Here is a 16,088-nt window from a genome sequence, read left to right as displayed (position 1 = left end):
TTTTTCCATGGGTTTATGCATTTTCATAACGGAAATCTATATCAGATTTGGGCTTCATCGCAATGAAAACCTGATAAAATGTTTCAGTATAATATTTGCATGCAGAGAATATGCCAAATATTGCATCCCTTTGAAATTAAAATATAGCACACATTAATACTAGATTGGCCACTAGTGATTCCATATATTGTGCAGCTCTACTGAGAATGGGACCTAGATTGGCTTTTTGCTGTTTGATTTCAGGCTACTTTGCTGCTTGTCCAGCATTTGTCTCGGCCTACAGGTCCTTCTCAAAATATTAGCATATTGTGATAAAGTTCATTATTTTCCATAATGTCATGATGAAAATCTAACATTCATATATTTTAGATTCATTGCACACTAACTGAAATATTTCAGGTCTTTTATTGTCTTAATACGGATGATTTTGGCATACAGCTCATGAAAACCCAAAATTCCTATCTCACAAAATTAGCATATTTCATCCGACCAATAAAAGAAAAGTGTTTTTAATACAAAAAACGTCAACCTTCAAATAATCATGTACAGTTATGCACTCAATACTTGGTCGGGAATCCTTTTGCAGAAATGACTGCTTCAAGGCGGCGTGGCATGGAGGCAATCAGCCTGTGGCACTGCTGAGGTCTTATGGAGGCCCAGGATGCTTCGATAGCAGCCTTTAGCTCATCCAGAGTGTTGGGTCTTGAGTCTCTCAACGTTCTCTTCACAATATCCCACAGATTCTCTATGGGGTTCAGGTCAGGAGAGTTGGCAGGCCAATTGAGCACAGTGATACCATGGTCAGTAAACCATTTACCAGTGGTTTTGGCACTGTGAGCAGGTGCCAGGTCGTGCTGAAAAATGAAATCTTCATCTCCATAAAGCTTTTCAGCAGATGGAAGCATGAAGTGCTCCAAAATCTCCTGATAGCTAGCTGCATTGACCCTGCCCTTGATAAAACACAGTGGACCAACACCAGCAGCTGACACGGCACCCCAGACCATCACTGACTGTGGGTACTTGACACTGGACTTCTGGCATTTGGCATTTCCTTCTCCCCAGTCTTCCTCCAGACTCTGGCACCTTGATTTCCGAATGACATGCAGAATTTGCTTTCATCCGAAAAAAGTACTTTGGACCACTGAGCAACAGTCCAGTGCTGCTTCTCTGTAGCCCAGGTCAGGCGCTTCTGCTGCTGTTTCTGGTTCAAAAGTGGCTTGACCTGGGGAATGCGGCACCTGTAGCCCATTTCCTGCACACGCCTGTGCACGGTGGCTCTGGATGTTTCTACTCCAGACTCAGTCCACTGCTTCCGCAGGTCCCCCAAGGTCTGGAATTGGCCCTTCTCCACAATCTTCCTCAGGGTCCGGTCACCTCTTCTCGTTGTGCAGCGTTTTCTGCCACACTTTTTCCTTCCTTCAGACTTCCCACTGAGGTGCCTTGATACAGCACTCTGGGAACAACCTATTCGTTCAGAAATTTCTTTCTGTGTCTTACCCTCTTGCTTGAGGGTGTCAATAGTGGCCTTCTGGACAGCAGTCAGGTCGGCAGTCTTACCCATGATTGGGGTTTTGAGTGATGAACCAGGCTGGGAGTTTTAAAGGCCTCAGGAATCTTTTGCAGGTGTTTAGAGTTAACTCGTTGATTCAGATGATTAGGTTCATAGCTCGTTTAGAGACCCTTTTAATGATATGCTAATTTTGTGAGATAGGAATTTTGGGTTTTCATGAGCTGTATGCCAAAATCATCTGTATTAAGACAATAAAAGACCTGAAATATTTCAGTTAGTGTGCAATGAATCTAAAATATATGAATGTTAAATTTTCATCATGACATTATGGAAAATAATGAACTTTATCACAATATGCTAACATTTTGAGAAGGACCTGTATTTGTACCTGTGGTGTCAGCACGTCTGCCAGCAAGTGAAAGCCTTAACTGTTAGTTTGTGTTTATGTGTGTTTGGGTCAATGTCAAGGTCCTTTTCTGAAAAACAAGATGCAAATGAAGCTAAATGAATTTTAGCTTTTTTATGATTTCAATGAAGAAGCTACCAAACGGGTTAAGCAGATTTAATGAACCGTTACTGATCAACTATACATTGATTGTTCCACTGATTAAAGAAATTCAACTATAACACAATCAGATGTTTACAAGAGATTTTCACAACAAAGAAGGATTAACTGAACATAAATTAGGAATAACTAAATAACATGATCACAGAAAATGGTTTCAGTAACAGAAGAAAATGAGAAGCACTCCATGCAACAGAGAGGCGACATTAGTCTGTTTGGCAGGTGATCTGTGGAGAATGTTGTACAGAACAATGCCAGCAGAGTGGCACAGATTTAGTCTTGTTTGTCCATTCTGCTGCCCCTCTGAGGTGTGCTAAATTAAGCGTTGGACTAGGTAGTTGTTTCCTAGGAGTCTTGGCTCTGTGTAGATGTCTCATTTAATTTGAAGATAAACAGTGAACACCAGAAACATCACAGAGGACCATGTTCCATTGAGAAGAGGATACAACTTTCTGCAAATGTCTCGGAAACAAAGAAACTATTGTGGTCACACTGAAGATTAGTCAAGACTTAAAAACATACATATCTAACATTTTAGTGCTGTTTACATCAAATGTTTTCTTGGTTTTGTTTTTCTGCTCTTCATCAGCCTTAGCTCCATAGTCAGCTTAGCTTAAACCTTCGCTCACCAGGTCTTTCAGGTGAATTTCTATCAGCTTTTCTTCACCTAATACAGCATCTATCTAAATCTGATGGAAAACTGAGTATTTTGAGCAGTAAGCTAAGCTGTGCTCAGCTCAAGCGCTCCATAAGTGGAAAGAATGCAGTTTAATTTTTGGCTTCTGGTCTTCTGCACTTCAGAACTGGTTTGGTCTTGTTAATCATCTTCAGCGCCAGGCAGTTTAGCATTGTGCCAGACACAGCCTCATGAAGAAGAACAGAACAGTTGTTTTCTTAATCCCAACACAGCTAAAAATATATATGCTTATATGAACCACCATGCTGTAGCTCCACAGTTAGGAGGCATTTTAAAGGGTCTGAAGCTCAACCTGACATGGCGTGGCCAGGACTTGGATCAGGACAAAATTCCCAAGATCAGATGAGGACAATTGAAATAACAGAGATGCATTTCTTTATGATGATGCCGATGATCTGGCTTAAGTCCAGCGGGTATAATCTGATTCGGCATTCACAAACTGACCGGTCAGTATCTGCAGGGAGGATTTATGACAACCAGTGCTGGTTTAGGAATGCTGTATATGTACATATTTGGTTTCGGGAGTTTATCAGAAAAGGGTCACCAGATACCTTAGATAGATTTCATGAGATCTTGGGTGTAACTCAGCATCTTGAGAAACTGAGTACATGAAATGATTTCACATCGCCTAAAACCTCTGACAGTCTGGATATTTTGGGATGCTGATTTTTTCCCAACTAACATTCAACCATCCTTTTACTCTTATAATTACGATCCAACTATTAGTTATACCACACACTTTCAATGATTTAGGGGACGAAGAATGATATGTTCAAATAATTCAAAACAGATGACAAAGAAAATCCTGATGTTGAGTTAATTCTGCTAACAGATAAAACCATCGCAGTAGATTATTATTTACTTTTCAGGGCTTTGCTTCCTCTTCACAGTGCCTTTAGTACAGTGGTACAGCTTACAGACTCCAACAACCCTGAACAAGTCAGTATATGTTAGAACTGTCGGTGACTGAGACATTTCATTACTGGCAGGTAAACAATGATCAATGGTTAATCTTCCTTGGTCAAATGCACTGAAACCTTTTCAAAGACCTGACTTGAACAGGCGCAGCTCAGTAAATTTAATCATCAGCTAAAAAATCCAGATTGAAATGTTTTAGATTCCTTAGAGAGTGAAACATGGCAGGCAGTTTAATCTGATGTAAGTGTTTCCTAGAAAATTAAGATTATTACAAATTAAAAAATAAATTCAGACATGTGAGCCTAATAAAAACTATGTCCACGTACTGTACAGCCTGCACATACATGGTCAGACCTTCTTTTACATGAATAACTGCCCCAATAAGGACATGGAGGCCATTAGTCTGGCTCTGTCGAGGTGCTAAGGAAGCTCGGGTTGCTTTGATAGCAGGGGTGGAGGTATCAGGATGGGGATAGGGACAATTCCTAATAGATTAGCAAATGTCAAAACTCGATTATCTGGATGTTAATTTATGACCTGGTTTTGAAGAACACGAAATGTTGGACAAACTAACACTATTTTCCATAAAGCCACCTGGATAAGGACAGCACCCTCGGCACTAAAGGGAATCCAGAACCACACCATATGTAGGTTATGTAAAACACAACAAGCATGAGGAGCCATATTACACGGTTCCACCCTGACAGGAAGAAAAATGGTTGTATGATTAACCATCGAGCAAATCTGGTCCAAGAAGCCCCCTTACTCAAAAAAGGTGACGCAGATTACAAAGTTTATGCCACTTTTACAACAAAGGATTTACAACTGCCTTTTGTAGGATTTCTTCTCAAAGATATTTAACAGTTTCTAGTTACAGCTGAAGTGAGAGATGTTCGACTCATATTTAATTGTGAATAAGGTCAGCTGTTTGTTCAGAATGTGCAGAGGTCCGCATTACCATTACCAGAGCTAATGGTATAGCCTTGTTACGCATTTTGTACTTTTAATATTATAGTACTTTTTTTCTTCCCTTTTTGGTGAACAGAAGAGGTGGGGGGTATGGTAGTGAGGGTGATGAGAGGAGCATTACATCCTTTTTGTGTCAATAATTGATTTTAATCACATTGTAATCTTCTGAATTGTAAACAAATCAAATTGTGAAGTGCTTAAAGATCCCCATTGGTATTTATTGGCCCTTAGATCGTGTCCATTGTTGGCTCTGGCTGCACTTAATTACCTCTTGACAATACTCCATAGATTTTCTATCAGGTTTAGGTCAGGCCAGTCAGCTAGCCAATCAAACACAGGGATATAATAGCCAACAAAGCAGGTATTGGTACCTTTGGCAGTGTGAGTAGGTGCCAAGTTCTGCTGGAAAATAACATCAGCATCTCCATAAAGCTTCTCAGCAGAGGGAAACATCAAGCTCTCTAAAGGTTCCTGGTAGATGCCTGTGCTGAGGAAGATGCAGCACAATTTTACCAACATCTGCAAGTAGTAAAACCATAACTATGTTTAGGAACAGATCATTTTAACATAAGAGCATTATTTCAGAAACAAACTCAAAGTTGATCCAGGCGATTTCTGCATTTAAATAGGAAATAATTAACTCACTGTTCTCATTACTTTACTATTTTAACTCAAGAACAATGAAACAGTGTAAGAGGCAAGGCTGTAGCTGATTAATTTATAGAAAACCAAAAACCATTTCTCAATAAGATTTTTAAAGGTCATCATATGACAACAGCAGATTGGTTGTGGAATGACCTCAGACTCTGTGGATTGTTTGACCGCTTCACATTGTTACTGCAAACGACACTGAGGATGACTTTGTCAGCATGTGAACCACAGATATAACAGGCTGCAGAATAAATGAATCTGATCACATGACAGAGAGATGGGACAGGTGCATGCAGAGGCGTCATGCCCAGAATATAAAGCCAGGCATTAGGTACTGCGCAGATGATACCCCACCTCTTAGCCAGATGTATTTACTGCTGCAGGATCTTGCTAATAAGCTGCAGGCGTCACGTGGAGAAAATGACACGAGTCACTAATATATGACAAGTCAATTCTCATCTGGTAAAAGTCACACCATTAGAAGAGATGCAGCTTGATTTACAGGAGATATTTAGAAGCAATTTAAACATTTAGGTCAAATAAGACAGAAAACCAACATTAAAATAAAATACAGCAAAATAAAGAAATACAGGACAGGGTTCCTTGTTTTAAATCAAACAATGGATATGGTGATATGAGAAAAGAAAATATGGATTTTATGATGAGCAGCAAATGTGACTGGTTATTAAAAATGCAATATTCAATAAATAGGTTTGAGAATATGCTAATATCAGACATGTCCAAGTGTACAAAATGATGTTCATCAAAATCTTTCAATTTATAAGCGCAGAAAATGTATATGAACTAAATTTGCACATCTGTAACCATTCACCTGCTGGAATTATCAAGCTGTCCAGATGTCAGTGGGAAGGATATTGGTAAATAATTCATGAGAAAACACCAGCAGCTCCTCAGAGTCAATCCTGGGAGCTCATTCTGTAAAGAAAATGCTTCCTCTGTATGTCACCCACTAGAGGGGGTTAAGCACATCTTTAATGTTTGTTAGTCCAAGACTGACTAGCTGAACAGAGAGGACAGATTGTTAGTAAGATGCAGCTGCTGCTTCTTTTTATTTTCCATCTCTAGATGATTTTCACTGACTAATGTTCATGTCACTAGCTGCTATCTTTTAAAATTACTCAACAAGGAGATAACTGTACTTTTTATATAAAACATGTTGCTGTGACCTCAAACTTTCCAACAAATTGCAATTAGGCATTACATTATGACCACACCCCTCCTGGTGGTCCATGGATTGGACCCAATTGCAAAGCAGATCCCACAGATGCTCAATAAGATTGAGACCTGGAGAATTTAGAGTCAACAGCTGAAAATCTTTATGGTTCCAAAACCATTTCTCAGTCATTTTTGCTTGGGTTCCAGGTGGATTATCCTGCTGAAAGCGTCCAAAGCTATCAGGAAATATAGTTTTTACAATGACTGATCTACAGCTTTGCAACCCCATACTTAAACTGTGATGCACTGTTTGTGGGTAATACAAATAATAGGAACTTTGATATAATCTATGCCAAAAAAATCAATTTTGTGAGGATTATCATTTGTGTCAAAATCAATAAAGGCAGAGACATTTTCATGAGGACAAGTTGGCACACAACTTCACATAGTAGCAACACAGACACACAAATACCAACCCTTTCCCTTCCTTTACAGTGGTTCACCTGAACACCCAGAGCTGAGAATCAATTTATAACAGAGAAGTGGTATACATGCCGGATGGCATAAGATGACACCATGTGTTTAAATATTAGCAACTTGCTGCAAGCCACATTAAAGCACTCCTTTCCTCAGTGGGTTCTGAACCGAAACATGCCTGACGGTAGACAACTTCATCAGGTATGAGATGATCAGAACTAGAGATCAGAGACTAGAACATTCAAAATGTTGTGGAGGAATACATTTCTATGGAGCAGACCGCGGTGTAGACTGTAAACCACACCAGGGTCTGAACTAGCAGTTTTCCTATTACTAGTTCAACTGTAAATTGCCCTTAGGTGTGAATGAGTGTGTGCATGGTTGTTTGCCCTGTATGTCTCTGTGTTGCCCTGCGATGGATTGGCGACCTGTACACCGCCTCCCACCCATAGACTGCTGGAGATAGGCACCAGCTCCCCTGTGACCCACTATGGAACAAGCGGTATAGAAGATAGATGAATGAATGAATATTACAAGGTCAGTCAAAGCTTATGATACAGGCAAGTCTTTACTTCAGTGGTAAAGCAGGGTTTGGGGGGTAATATGTTCCACAGCCTGCGTCAGCAGGAACACACTGAGTCATAGTGAACCCAGGTTGAAGCAGTGTTGTGACGACAGCAACAACCTGTCTCTTATTTGTGATTCTAACAACAGGACAAAGCGTCGTGAAAATACAGACGGACGTACCCATAAATCTCTACAATAAAGGCGTCTTTTTACAATGCATGAAAAAAGTATTCTAACCCCTAAACTTTTACAGTTGGAACATTACATCCGCAACCTCAAATTTATTAGGATTTAATGTGATAAGCCAGCATAAAGTAGAAGTAATAAAAATATGATATTCTAAATGATTTTTTATGAATTTCTTTTTACAAAGAATAAAAGGTAGAAAACCAACTAATACAAACACAGAGACTAAAAACATATGTACAGTCTGGTAGAAGAGTGTGTAGGAAAGAGAAAAACAATCATTTCAAACTTTGCTTACACAACAGATAGAGAAACAAGAAGAAGAAAAAAAGCACAGTAGTATTCATACAATCACCTTAATACAAAACCTAAATTATACATAGTTAAAGTTCATTATAATCCTGTGTATGAAAATAATTAATCAATTTCTTCCAGTGGTTTAAAATCTGTCTATACATAAATTAATTAAAAAAGTTTCCTTCTACATATCATTGATTTCTTTTATGACTCCATTAAATTCCTGTTGGAGGATCCAGATGGCTTTTAACAGACAAATCTGAAAAGTGTTTTGGATATTCTTCTTAGCAAAACAGCTCAGGTTCAGTCAGGTAGGATGAAGAGTGTCTGTCTACACTCAGTGATGCTTTTGATTAAAAAGAAAGGTGAATCTATGAACGTGTTAATTTGTAATGCCGAAGTATAGCTATAGCTGTTAGAAACATTTTCAAATGACAGAAAATAATCTGTACTTGGTCTCTCCACCGTCTTGCGACTACTTTGAGATGAAACAGCAGATGCATGTTGTTGTTTTCATTCAATGTTGCTTACAGAGATAACTTGTCTCTCATAGACTTGGCATGACTGATACAGACAAAGCAAACACGCAACTAAATAAGCTGTTTTGTTTGACACTGCTGTTCTCTAACTGGCAGGTTTTCTTAGGTTTGTAGAGTAGAAAGAAAAACAACTTCTAAACAGACAAACTGTAGTTCATTTTTGGGGGGATGTCATTTGCACAAATACGTCTCAGCAGTAATCTGGTGTGCTTTCTTTTGAGATTTGCTATGACAGAGACAACGCTATGTGACTGAGGGCAGTCAGGAGACTATTTAAAAGGTTTTTTATAGTTAATGTTTGGTTTTTATAAAGACAATAACATTTGTATTTAAAGCGTGTGAGACAATGTAGAGAAAATAGTGTTTTATAATGAGACAACATTAGGTTATTGGTAATGCTTTTCAGATTGTATCAGGCTGATTAAGTCGCAGACTGAGTGTGGCTGTTAAGGTCTGGTCCAAAAGAACACGAAGGTTTCTTGCATGCTCTGTGGTCTTTAATCTCATTGAGTCTAGCTGAGGGCTGATCTCCTACCCTGCAGTTTTTGGACCAAAAACTGTATCCAAGTTTCTGCATTAAGTTGGAGAAAATTCTGACCCATCCACTCATCATCCAACACCAACTCAGACTTATGGATGGAGGTCATGTGAAGGTATAAGAAAAAAGCTAATGTCTGTCAGAGCACACATATGGTCAGAGATGATGTAGCCCTCCATCATCTGAGTTAGAAAGTGGTATGAGAATGGCACCTTGAGGAACCTCTACATGTGAGCTTCATTCGCTGTAATCTGTAACTGCCACGTGACGGAGTAGTCCTGCTCTGCCAAAGATCTGAGCCAATCCAGTGCAGCATCAGACAATCCCAGCTACTTGTCCAGTTTATCAGTGAGCATTGTTGTCATCATGGCCCATCGTGCATTACACATGCTGGGGAACTGCACACGTTGACCACCTGAATCTGCTCACCTTCACTTTTTAACTGACCATCTGGTACTCTGGAAACTGCCTGTATTGGTGTTGGGTTTTGATAATATGGTTAACATTACATGCAAATAGACAATCACTTGTACAAGATCTATGCCATATGCAGGATATTTTAGATTGAAAGGAAATATTTTTCAATACAAGAAACAAAAGGAACTATATTATAGTTCCTCTTGGCAGAACAAGGTGACGGGATGACGAGCTGGCGATTCTTTCTTTCTTTCCTCTATCATGTATGTATTTAATTACCAAGCTCAGTCTTATAGATCCAGAAGGATAATTTCACCTCTGACAGCCAAGCTGGGTCAGAACCTTTTAATGGGTGGTGACTGGACTTAGTAATAGCCTGAATATGGTGAAACTTATGTCCAAGACATCTACACTTTAGTAAAGAGGATTCAGTTGCTCATTTCCTAAGGACTCTGTGTTCAGCATAAACTGTCTAGGTCCTACACTTGTGTGCTTCATAAAATAAGTTTGTCAATTGTAAATCAATTCAATCCCATTTATTTCACCACCTTTAAACAATTTATTAATATTTTATCCCTCACCCTAAATGGTCTTATTTAATTCTCACTGCCACCATCGCACCACTAATGCCCTCTAGACATACCAGTTCCTTGTGTATTAAATCGTTCACATAGTCCTCAATAATCTGTCTTTGGATCAAATTACATCCAAATCACAACATTCCTTTTGGGCATGCTTTGACTGGTCTAGGTTCTAGGTGTTTGTGAGTTTTTGTACATGTTCAATCTGATGGAAAACATTCGGCCAATTTATTGTTGTCCCAGGTATATAAAACATCTCTCATTGTGCATACTAAGAAAAGTTAAAACATTTATAAGGGTCTGCATAGAAAATCTCATGCAGTGCATAACAGTTATAGCCTTAGGCCGTGTTGTTTATCTGTATTTCAGGATGCGAGATAAATGAAAGACAATGTAGGAATAGGTATAACCCCAGACATGCAGCAGAACTAAACTGAAACCGTTTACCTTGTGCAGTGGCCAAATCTCCTGATAAGTTTATACACTACAATCAAGCTGCAAGCCATGATGCCTGCCAGGGATTACCAAGGGATTACAATATATTCTCCCCAATGGGATTCCATCACATGGTGGATCAGAGTCCTGTGACAGGGGACCATTGTAGAGTTCTCCCTAAGAGCCACAAATGTTACTGTGACAGATGTGACAGAGAGCTCAGCCCTGTCTGAAAGCTCAACACAAACTGCTACAATAGGTTACGACATGAACCTCACACACACTGCAAGCTTTTCTATAGTATTTAAATGGTTAAAGAGCAAATCAAAAAAGCAGGTAAAACCAGATGGTCATCTTGTACTGATTTAAGTCCAAACAGAAGAAGAAAAGTGTTCTAAAAAGCTGATAAAATGCCATCATAACAGAAGACATTGCGATAAATCAGGATATTGAACAGCATGCATAAGAACCGTTCTGTAATTAAGCCTGGAATCGCTGAAAAATGAAGTAACAGCATCAAAAGTAATGTCACGAGACAAAAATTATAAATCCTCTTGTTCTCCATTTGTTGCATTAAACACTGGACACCATCTGTTGGGTTGGCATGCTGAATACAACAACAGCAGGGTGGCAGCTGCCGGCCTGAGACTCCACAGCCTGGCCATAGCCCTCTCCTGTATGTGAATGTAGTCTAAAAGTATCACTCTAGACCCTTGTTAATGGATGTTTTAGCCAGGTTTCTACAACAATGTCCAAAATTAAAGCCAAAATGTCCCTTGCCAAAACAAAAGGCAGTATGTTTGTTGTTTTTTCCTTTGTGTGAAGGCATTCAGTTGTTAAGTGATCTAAACTGTTAACCTTCTGTTGATCCCCCTCCCTCTACTAAATCCTTTCTACAGGCAGTAGGTGACTGAGATGGGCCTTCGTCTGGGCTGTTGGAGTGACTCCCTGTGGTGGCCACCACCGCTGCCGCTGTTGCTGCTGCTGCTGTTCTGCATAATCCCCTCCTGTTCGGGTCGGCCATTTGGGTTTCCCGTGCCCTCCGTAAACGTAGCAGTGGTATTCAGTGGCCCGGCCTACCAGACGGAGATAAAGGGGCGTTTGAGCCGGGAAAACTTCATGGACCTGCCTCTGGAAGTGAACCCCATCACTGTGCTAGTCAACAACACCAACCCACGAGCTCTGCTCACCCGGATCTGTGACACCTTGTCAACTAACCGGGTCCATGGTGTGGTATTTGAGGACAATGTTGGCTCCGAGGCTGTGGCACAAATTCTGGATTTCATCTCCACACAGACAGCCGTGCCAATCGTGGGCATCAGTGGAGGCTCTGCAGTGGTCCTGCCATACAAGGTCAGTTGGGGGCAAAGTTAATGAAGGGACTGGATCAATAAGGACCTGTTTGATGTTTATACTGTAAATTGCAGATCTACTCAAAAGGAGAACTATTATTTATGGGAACATTATATTTAGAACTTGTTGATCAGATCCAGTTTGTTGTAACATATTAATCGATCACTTTAAATAAAAGTGTACTGCCCAGTCGCGGCACTGGTGCAGTGGTAGAGCACATGTATAAAGAGCCTTCGGCCCTTGATGTGGCTTTCCCCTGGTTCAAGTCCGAGTCACGGTGAGCTGTGCTACATGTTGCCCCCCCCCTCTCGTCACCCCATTTCCTGTGCCTACCCTCAAAGAAAAATGACAAAATAAAGGCCACCAGTCCTGCAAAACAAATCTTAAAAAGAAAAAAAATTATTCTTCCGCCTACGTTATTGTAATTATGCTCCCCATACAAAAAATAAACACCATTTAAGTCACATTTTGTTCTAAACTAAATTAAAAAAGATCAAATATCAGTCTGCAGATGAATGCATTATTGGAAATCAAGAAATGAAAACAACAAACTTAAATCCGTTAAATTGAATCTAGTGTTTTACTGTATGATCCCTCAGCACTTTGGCATGTTATGAGAAGTGAGCCGTGGTAGAGACTTCAAGAGATGCTTGCGACACATGTGAGTGTTTAAACTTTGTTGGGGTTGAAGCTAGGAGGTTTAGCAGCAAACATCCCCCAAGACGACACAAATACTCTCCACAAAGGGATCAGCCGCTGGATAGACCGTGATCCTTTCAAAATGGCTGTCTCCTGGTGACATTTTACCTGTTTCCTGCTACAGATACCATTACAGAAAAATGTGGTGCAAAGGGAAATGCTTTTACAAACTGATGATCGTAAAAGATTTAGGGCAGAGTGTGTCATGCTGTTTGAGTATAGGGTAGGGAGATATATCAATATTGAGAAAAAAAGAATCCACATTTATGCCCCGTAAGGTATGCAAATGACTCCATCTCTGTGATCGCTATAAACTTCCAATGAAATCTTTAGCCTTCTGCATATAATTAACTGGAAGTTTAGTCTTCCCTAATGCTGCTGAACGCATGAAAAAACATCTGAATGAAGGTGTTTAAAACTGAGCTTTTTCTCTTCAGCTCCCCGGCATCAAATTTTCTTTGGTTTTTAGTAAGGTAAGGTAAGGTAAGGTAAGTTTATTTATTTAGTGCTTTTCAGTAACAAGACACTCAAAGCGCTGTACATACAATTACAATACAATCACAAAGAACACAGAAAAACAAATCAAATGCTAAGAAATCTAAACATTTATGAATCCTTCTGAGAAATCTAAAAATCTCTGGTCAATATTACAATGATACAGATAACATTAATAATCCTTTGGGTTTTACTGGTAAGAGCTGGTTCTAAACCAATCTTTTTAAAGAGGTAATTATATCATTAAGTCCTCTATGTAGGGGAAAGCATCTTGTGCTAAGAAGTCTCATCATTCCACTGAATTCTAACTAGTGAAGCTGAGTCACTGGTACAAAACAGCTTTAATCCACATTTTCAGGTGCTAATAATATATTGATATAATATAATAATAATAATATATTATAGTAACAGTTTTTCTGATAATCTTGAGGTGAAAACAAGTTTGAAAACTCGGTGGGGTGTTGGAGGCTGCATGACTGAAACATACTGGGACATCAAGGCACCAAACAGAGCAGCTGAGCTGATGAACATGGAGCAGAGTTGCTCTTTAGTTGTATAAAGACACATTAATGGACAACTGGGTCCAGTGACGAACTTTGTCATTGTTTATCCTGTCCATAAAAAGGTGAGGAATTAGTAGAGATGCACAATAACTGTTTTTTAAACCAATACCGATAACTGATCTTTCTCCTTCCAAAAGCCGATTGACAATAATAAATCGATAACATACCTGGAGATAAGACCAGTAAGCAAGAGTGGAAAAATCATGAAATCGATATGCAAATAATTACCAAAAACAGTTGACTCAATGAATTAATATAATGTTAGAAATGAAAAACTATTAGCAAGCCAACATTTACTAAAATAAATAAGAACAAAACCATCTCTCAAATGAACATCTATTTAAATAAGGCGCATTACATATTAACATAAAAAACATGAAGACCTCTAGAACTGATTAAATACAAAGTAAAAAGGGCACTCCATAATTTAGATTCCAAGTACATTCATTTAATTATATTATTAATATATACTTTTAAACAATTATTCAAACTGAAAAATTACATTCCTCACAAATATTGAAACTAAAATAATTTACCAATGACAACTTTGGACCTGTCTTTGTAAAAACAAACTGAAAAAGTGTGTACTTGTACTCGTCGTCTTCCGCTTCTTCCCGGACCGGGTTGCCCGGGCAGCAGACTCACCAGAGACACCCAGACGTCCCACTCCCCGGACACCTCCTCCATCTCCTCTGGGGCAAGGGATTCCCAGGCCAGCCGAGAGACATAGTCCCTCCAGCGTGTCCTGGGCCGTCCCCTAGGCCTCCTACCGGTGGGACGTGCCTGGAACACCTCCCAAGGGAGGCATCCAGGAGGCATCCGGTATAGATGCCCGACCCACCTCAACTGGCTCCTCTCGATGTGGAGGAGCAGCGGCTCTACTTGTATCTCTTTCTTTCGGTCATGACCCAAAGTTCATGGCCATAGGTGAGGGTAGGAACGTAGACCGACCGGTAAATCGAGAGCTTAGTTTTTCGGCTCGGCTCTCTCTTCAACACAAGAAACCAGCACAGCGTTCCCATTACTGCGGCAGCCGCACCGATCAGTCAAACAGGTCCAACTTAGTGCCGGCAATGCACCTCTCCATGGCAACACTGAACTCCTCCCAGGCCCAAGTTTTTGCCTCTGCTACAGCCCGGGCAGCGGCACGCTTGGCGTCACGTTACCCATCAGCCGCTTCAGAAGTCCCGCAAGCCAACCACACCAATAGGACTCCTCCCTCAGCATGAAAGCATCCCTTACTGCCAGTGTCCACCACCGGGTTTGGGGATTGCCGCTGCAACAGGCATCGCAGACCTAACGGCTGCAGCTACGGGCAGCAGCATCGACAATAGATGCAGAGAACATGGTCCACTCGGAGTTTATGTCTCCAATCTCCCCTGGAATCTGGTCAAAGCTCTCCCGGAGGTGGGAGTTGAATACATCCCTGGCCGAGGGCTCCACCAGACGTTCCCAGCAGACCCTCACTATACGCTTGAGCCTGTCAAGTCTGTCTGGCTTTCTCCTCTTCCAGCGGATCCAACTCACCACCAGGTGGTGATCAGCGGACAGCTCAGCCCCTCTCTTCACCTGAGTGTCCAAAACATGCGGGCGAAGGTCAGAAGACACGACAACGAAGTAGATCATCAACCTCCAATGAACACCCTTATGCTTGAACATGGTGTTCATAATGGACAATCCGTGACAATCCGTGACTAGCAAAACGCCACTCAGATTCAGATCGGGAAGGCCATTCCTCCCACCTCTCCAGGTGTCACTGTCATTTCCCGCATGGGCGTTGAGGTCTCCCACCAGAATAACGGAGTCCCTGGGAGGGGCACTATGCAGCACCCTCGACAGGGACGCCAAGCCGGCCAGGTACTCCACACTACCGCTCGGCCTGTAGGCCGAAACGACAGTCAGAGACCTGTTCCCCACCCAAAGGCGCAGGGATGTGACCCTCTCATCCACTGGGGTAAACCCCAACACAAGACAGCTGAGCTGAGGGGCAACAAGATAGCCCACACCAGCTCGCCGACTCGCATTGCGGGCCACTCGACAGTAGAAGAGAGTTCAGCCTCTCTCGAAGAGCTGGGTTCCAGAGCCCACGATGTGCATGGAGGTAAGGCGACTATTTCTAGTCAATATCTCTCACCCCCTCGTACAAGCTCAGGTTCCACCAACCACAGTGAGGTGACATTCCACTTCCCTAGAGCCAGCATAAGCATTCGGAGATCGGGCTATTGAGGTCTCCACCTTCGTCCGCTCCTCAATCCTCCTTCCACCGGCCTCTCATGGTTCCCCCTGCAGGTGGTGGGCCCACTCGGGAATGGCCTCGCGTCTCTCGTTCAGGCTTGGCCCAGCCGGGTCCTGTGAGGAGCAACCCTGCCACCAGGCACTTCCACCGGTGTAGCATCTTGTTGAATCAATGTCCCTGTGTGTAAGTCGGCTAGCTCCTGGGAATGCAACACTGCCC

At 41.3% G+C, this 16,088-nt stretch overlaps 1 protein-coding gene and 1 long non-coding RNA gene across 9 annotated transcripts in view; one reads left to right on the top strand and one right to left on the bottom strand.

The window, feature by feature from the left end:
• The window catches only part of LOC124862796, a 139,885-nt gene that overhangs the window by 43,822 nt on the left and 79,975 nt on the right, over window positions 1-16,088 (bottom strand). Inside the window, exon 6 of one of the 8 annotated variants that reach the window (XR_007037011.1) lies at window positions 5,031-5,178. The exons of 6 other annotated variants lie outside the window; for them this stretch is intronic. This is a non-coding gene — a long non-coding RNA (uncharacterized LOC124862796). Of the gene's footprint in view, window positions 1-4,802; window positions 5,179-16,088 lie in introns of those variants that run through there. One more of the 8 variants, XR_007037008.1, reaches the window with a different exon arrangement.
• The window catches only part of LOC124862795 (glutamate receptor ionotropic, NMDA 2C-like), a 102,905-nt gene that overhangs the window by 17,386 nt on the left and 69,431 nt on the right, over window positions 1-16,088 (top strand). The window contains exon 2 of the mRNA XM_047356923.1: window positions 11,423-11,876. Coding sequence (XP_047212879.1) covers window positions 11,439-11,876 — 438 coding nt within the window. The 5' untranslated portion in view covers window positions 11,423-11,438. The remainder of the gene's footprint in view (window positions 1-11,422; window positions 11,877-16,088) is intronic.

Source organism: Girardinichthys multiradiatus, chromosome X (assembly GCF_021462225.1).
Source record: "Girardinichthys multiradiatus isolate DD_20200921_A chromosome X, DD_fGirMul_XY1, whole genome shotgun sequence".
Classification (NCBI taxonomy): domain Eukaryota; kingdom Metazoa; phylum Chordata; class Actinopteri; order Cyprinodontiformes; family Goodeidae; genus Girardinichthys; species Girardinichthys multiradiatus.
The sequence above is the reverse complement of the archived record's forward strand: the minus strand, read 5'-3'. Positions and strand labels throughout refer to the sequence as shown.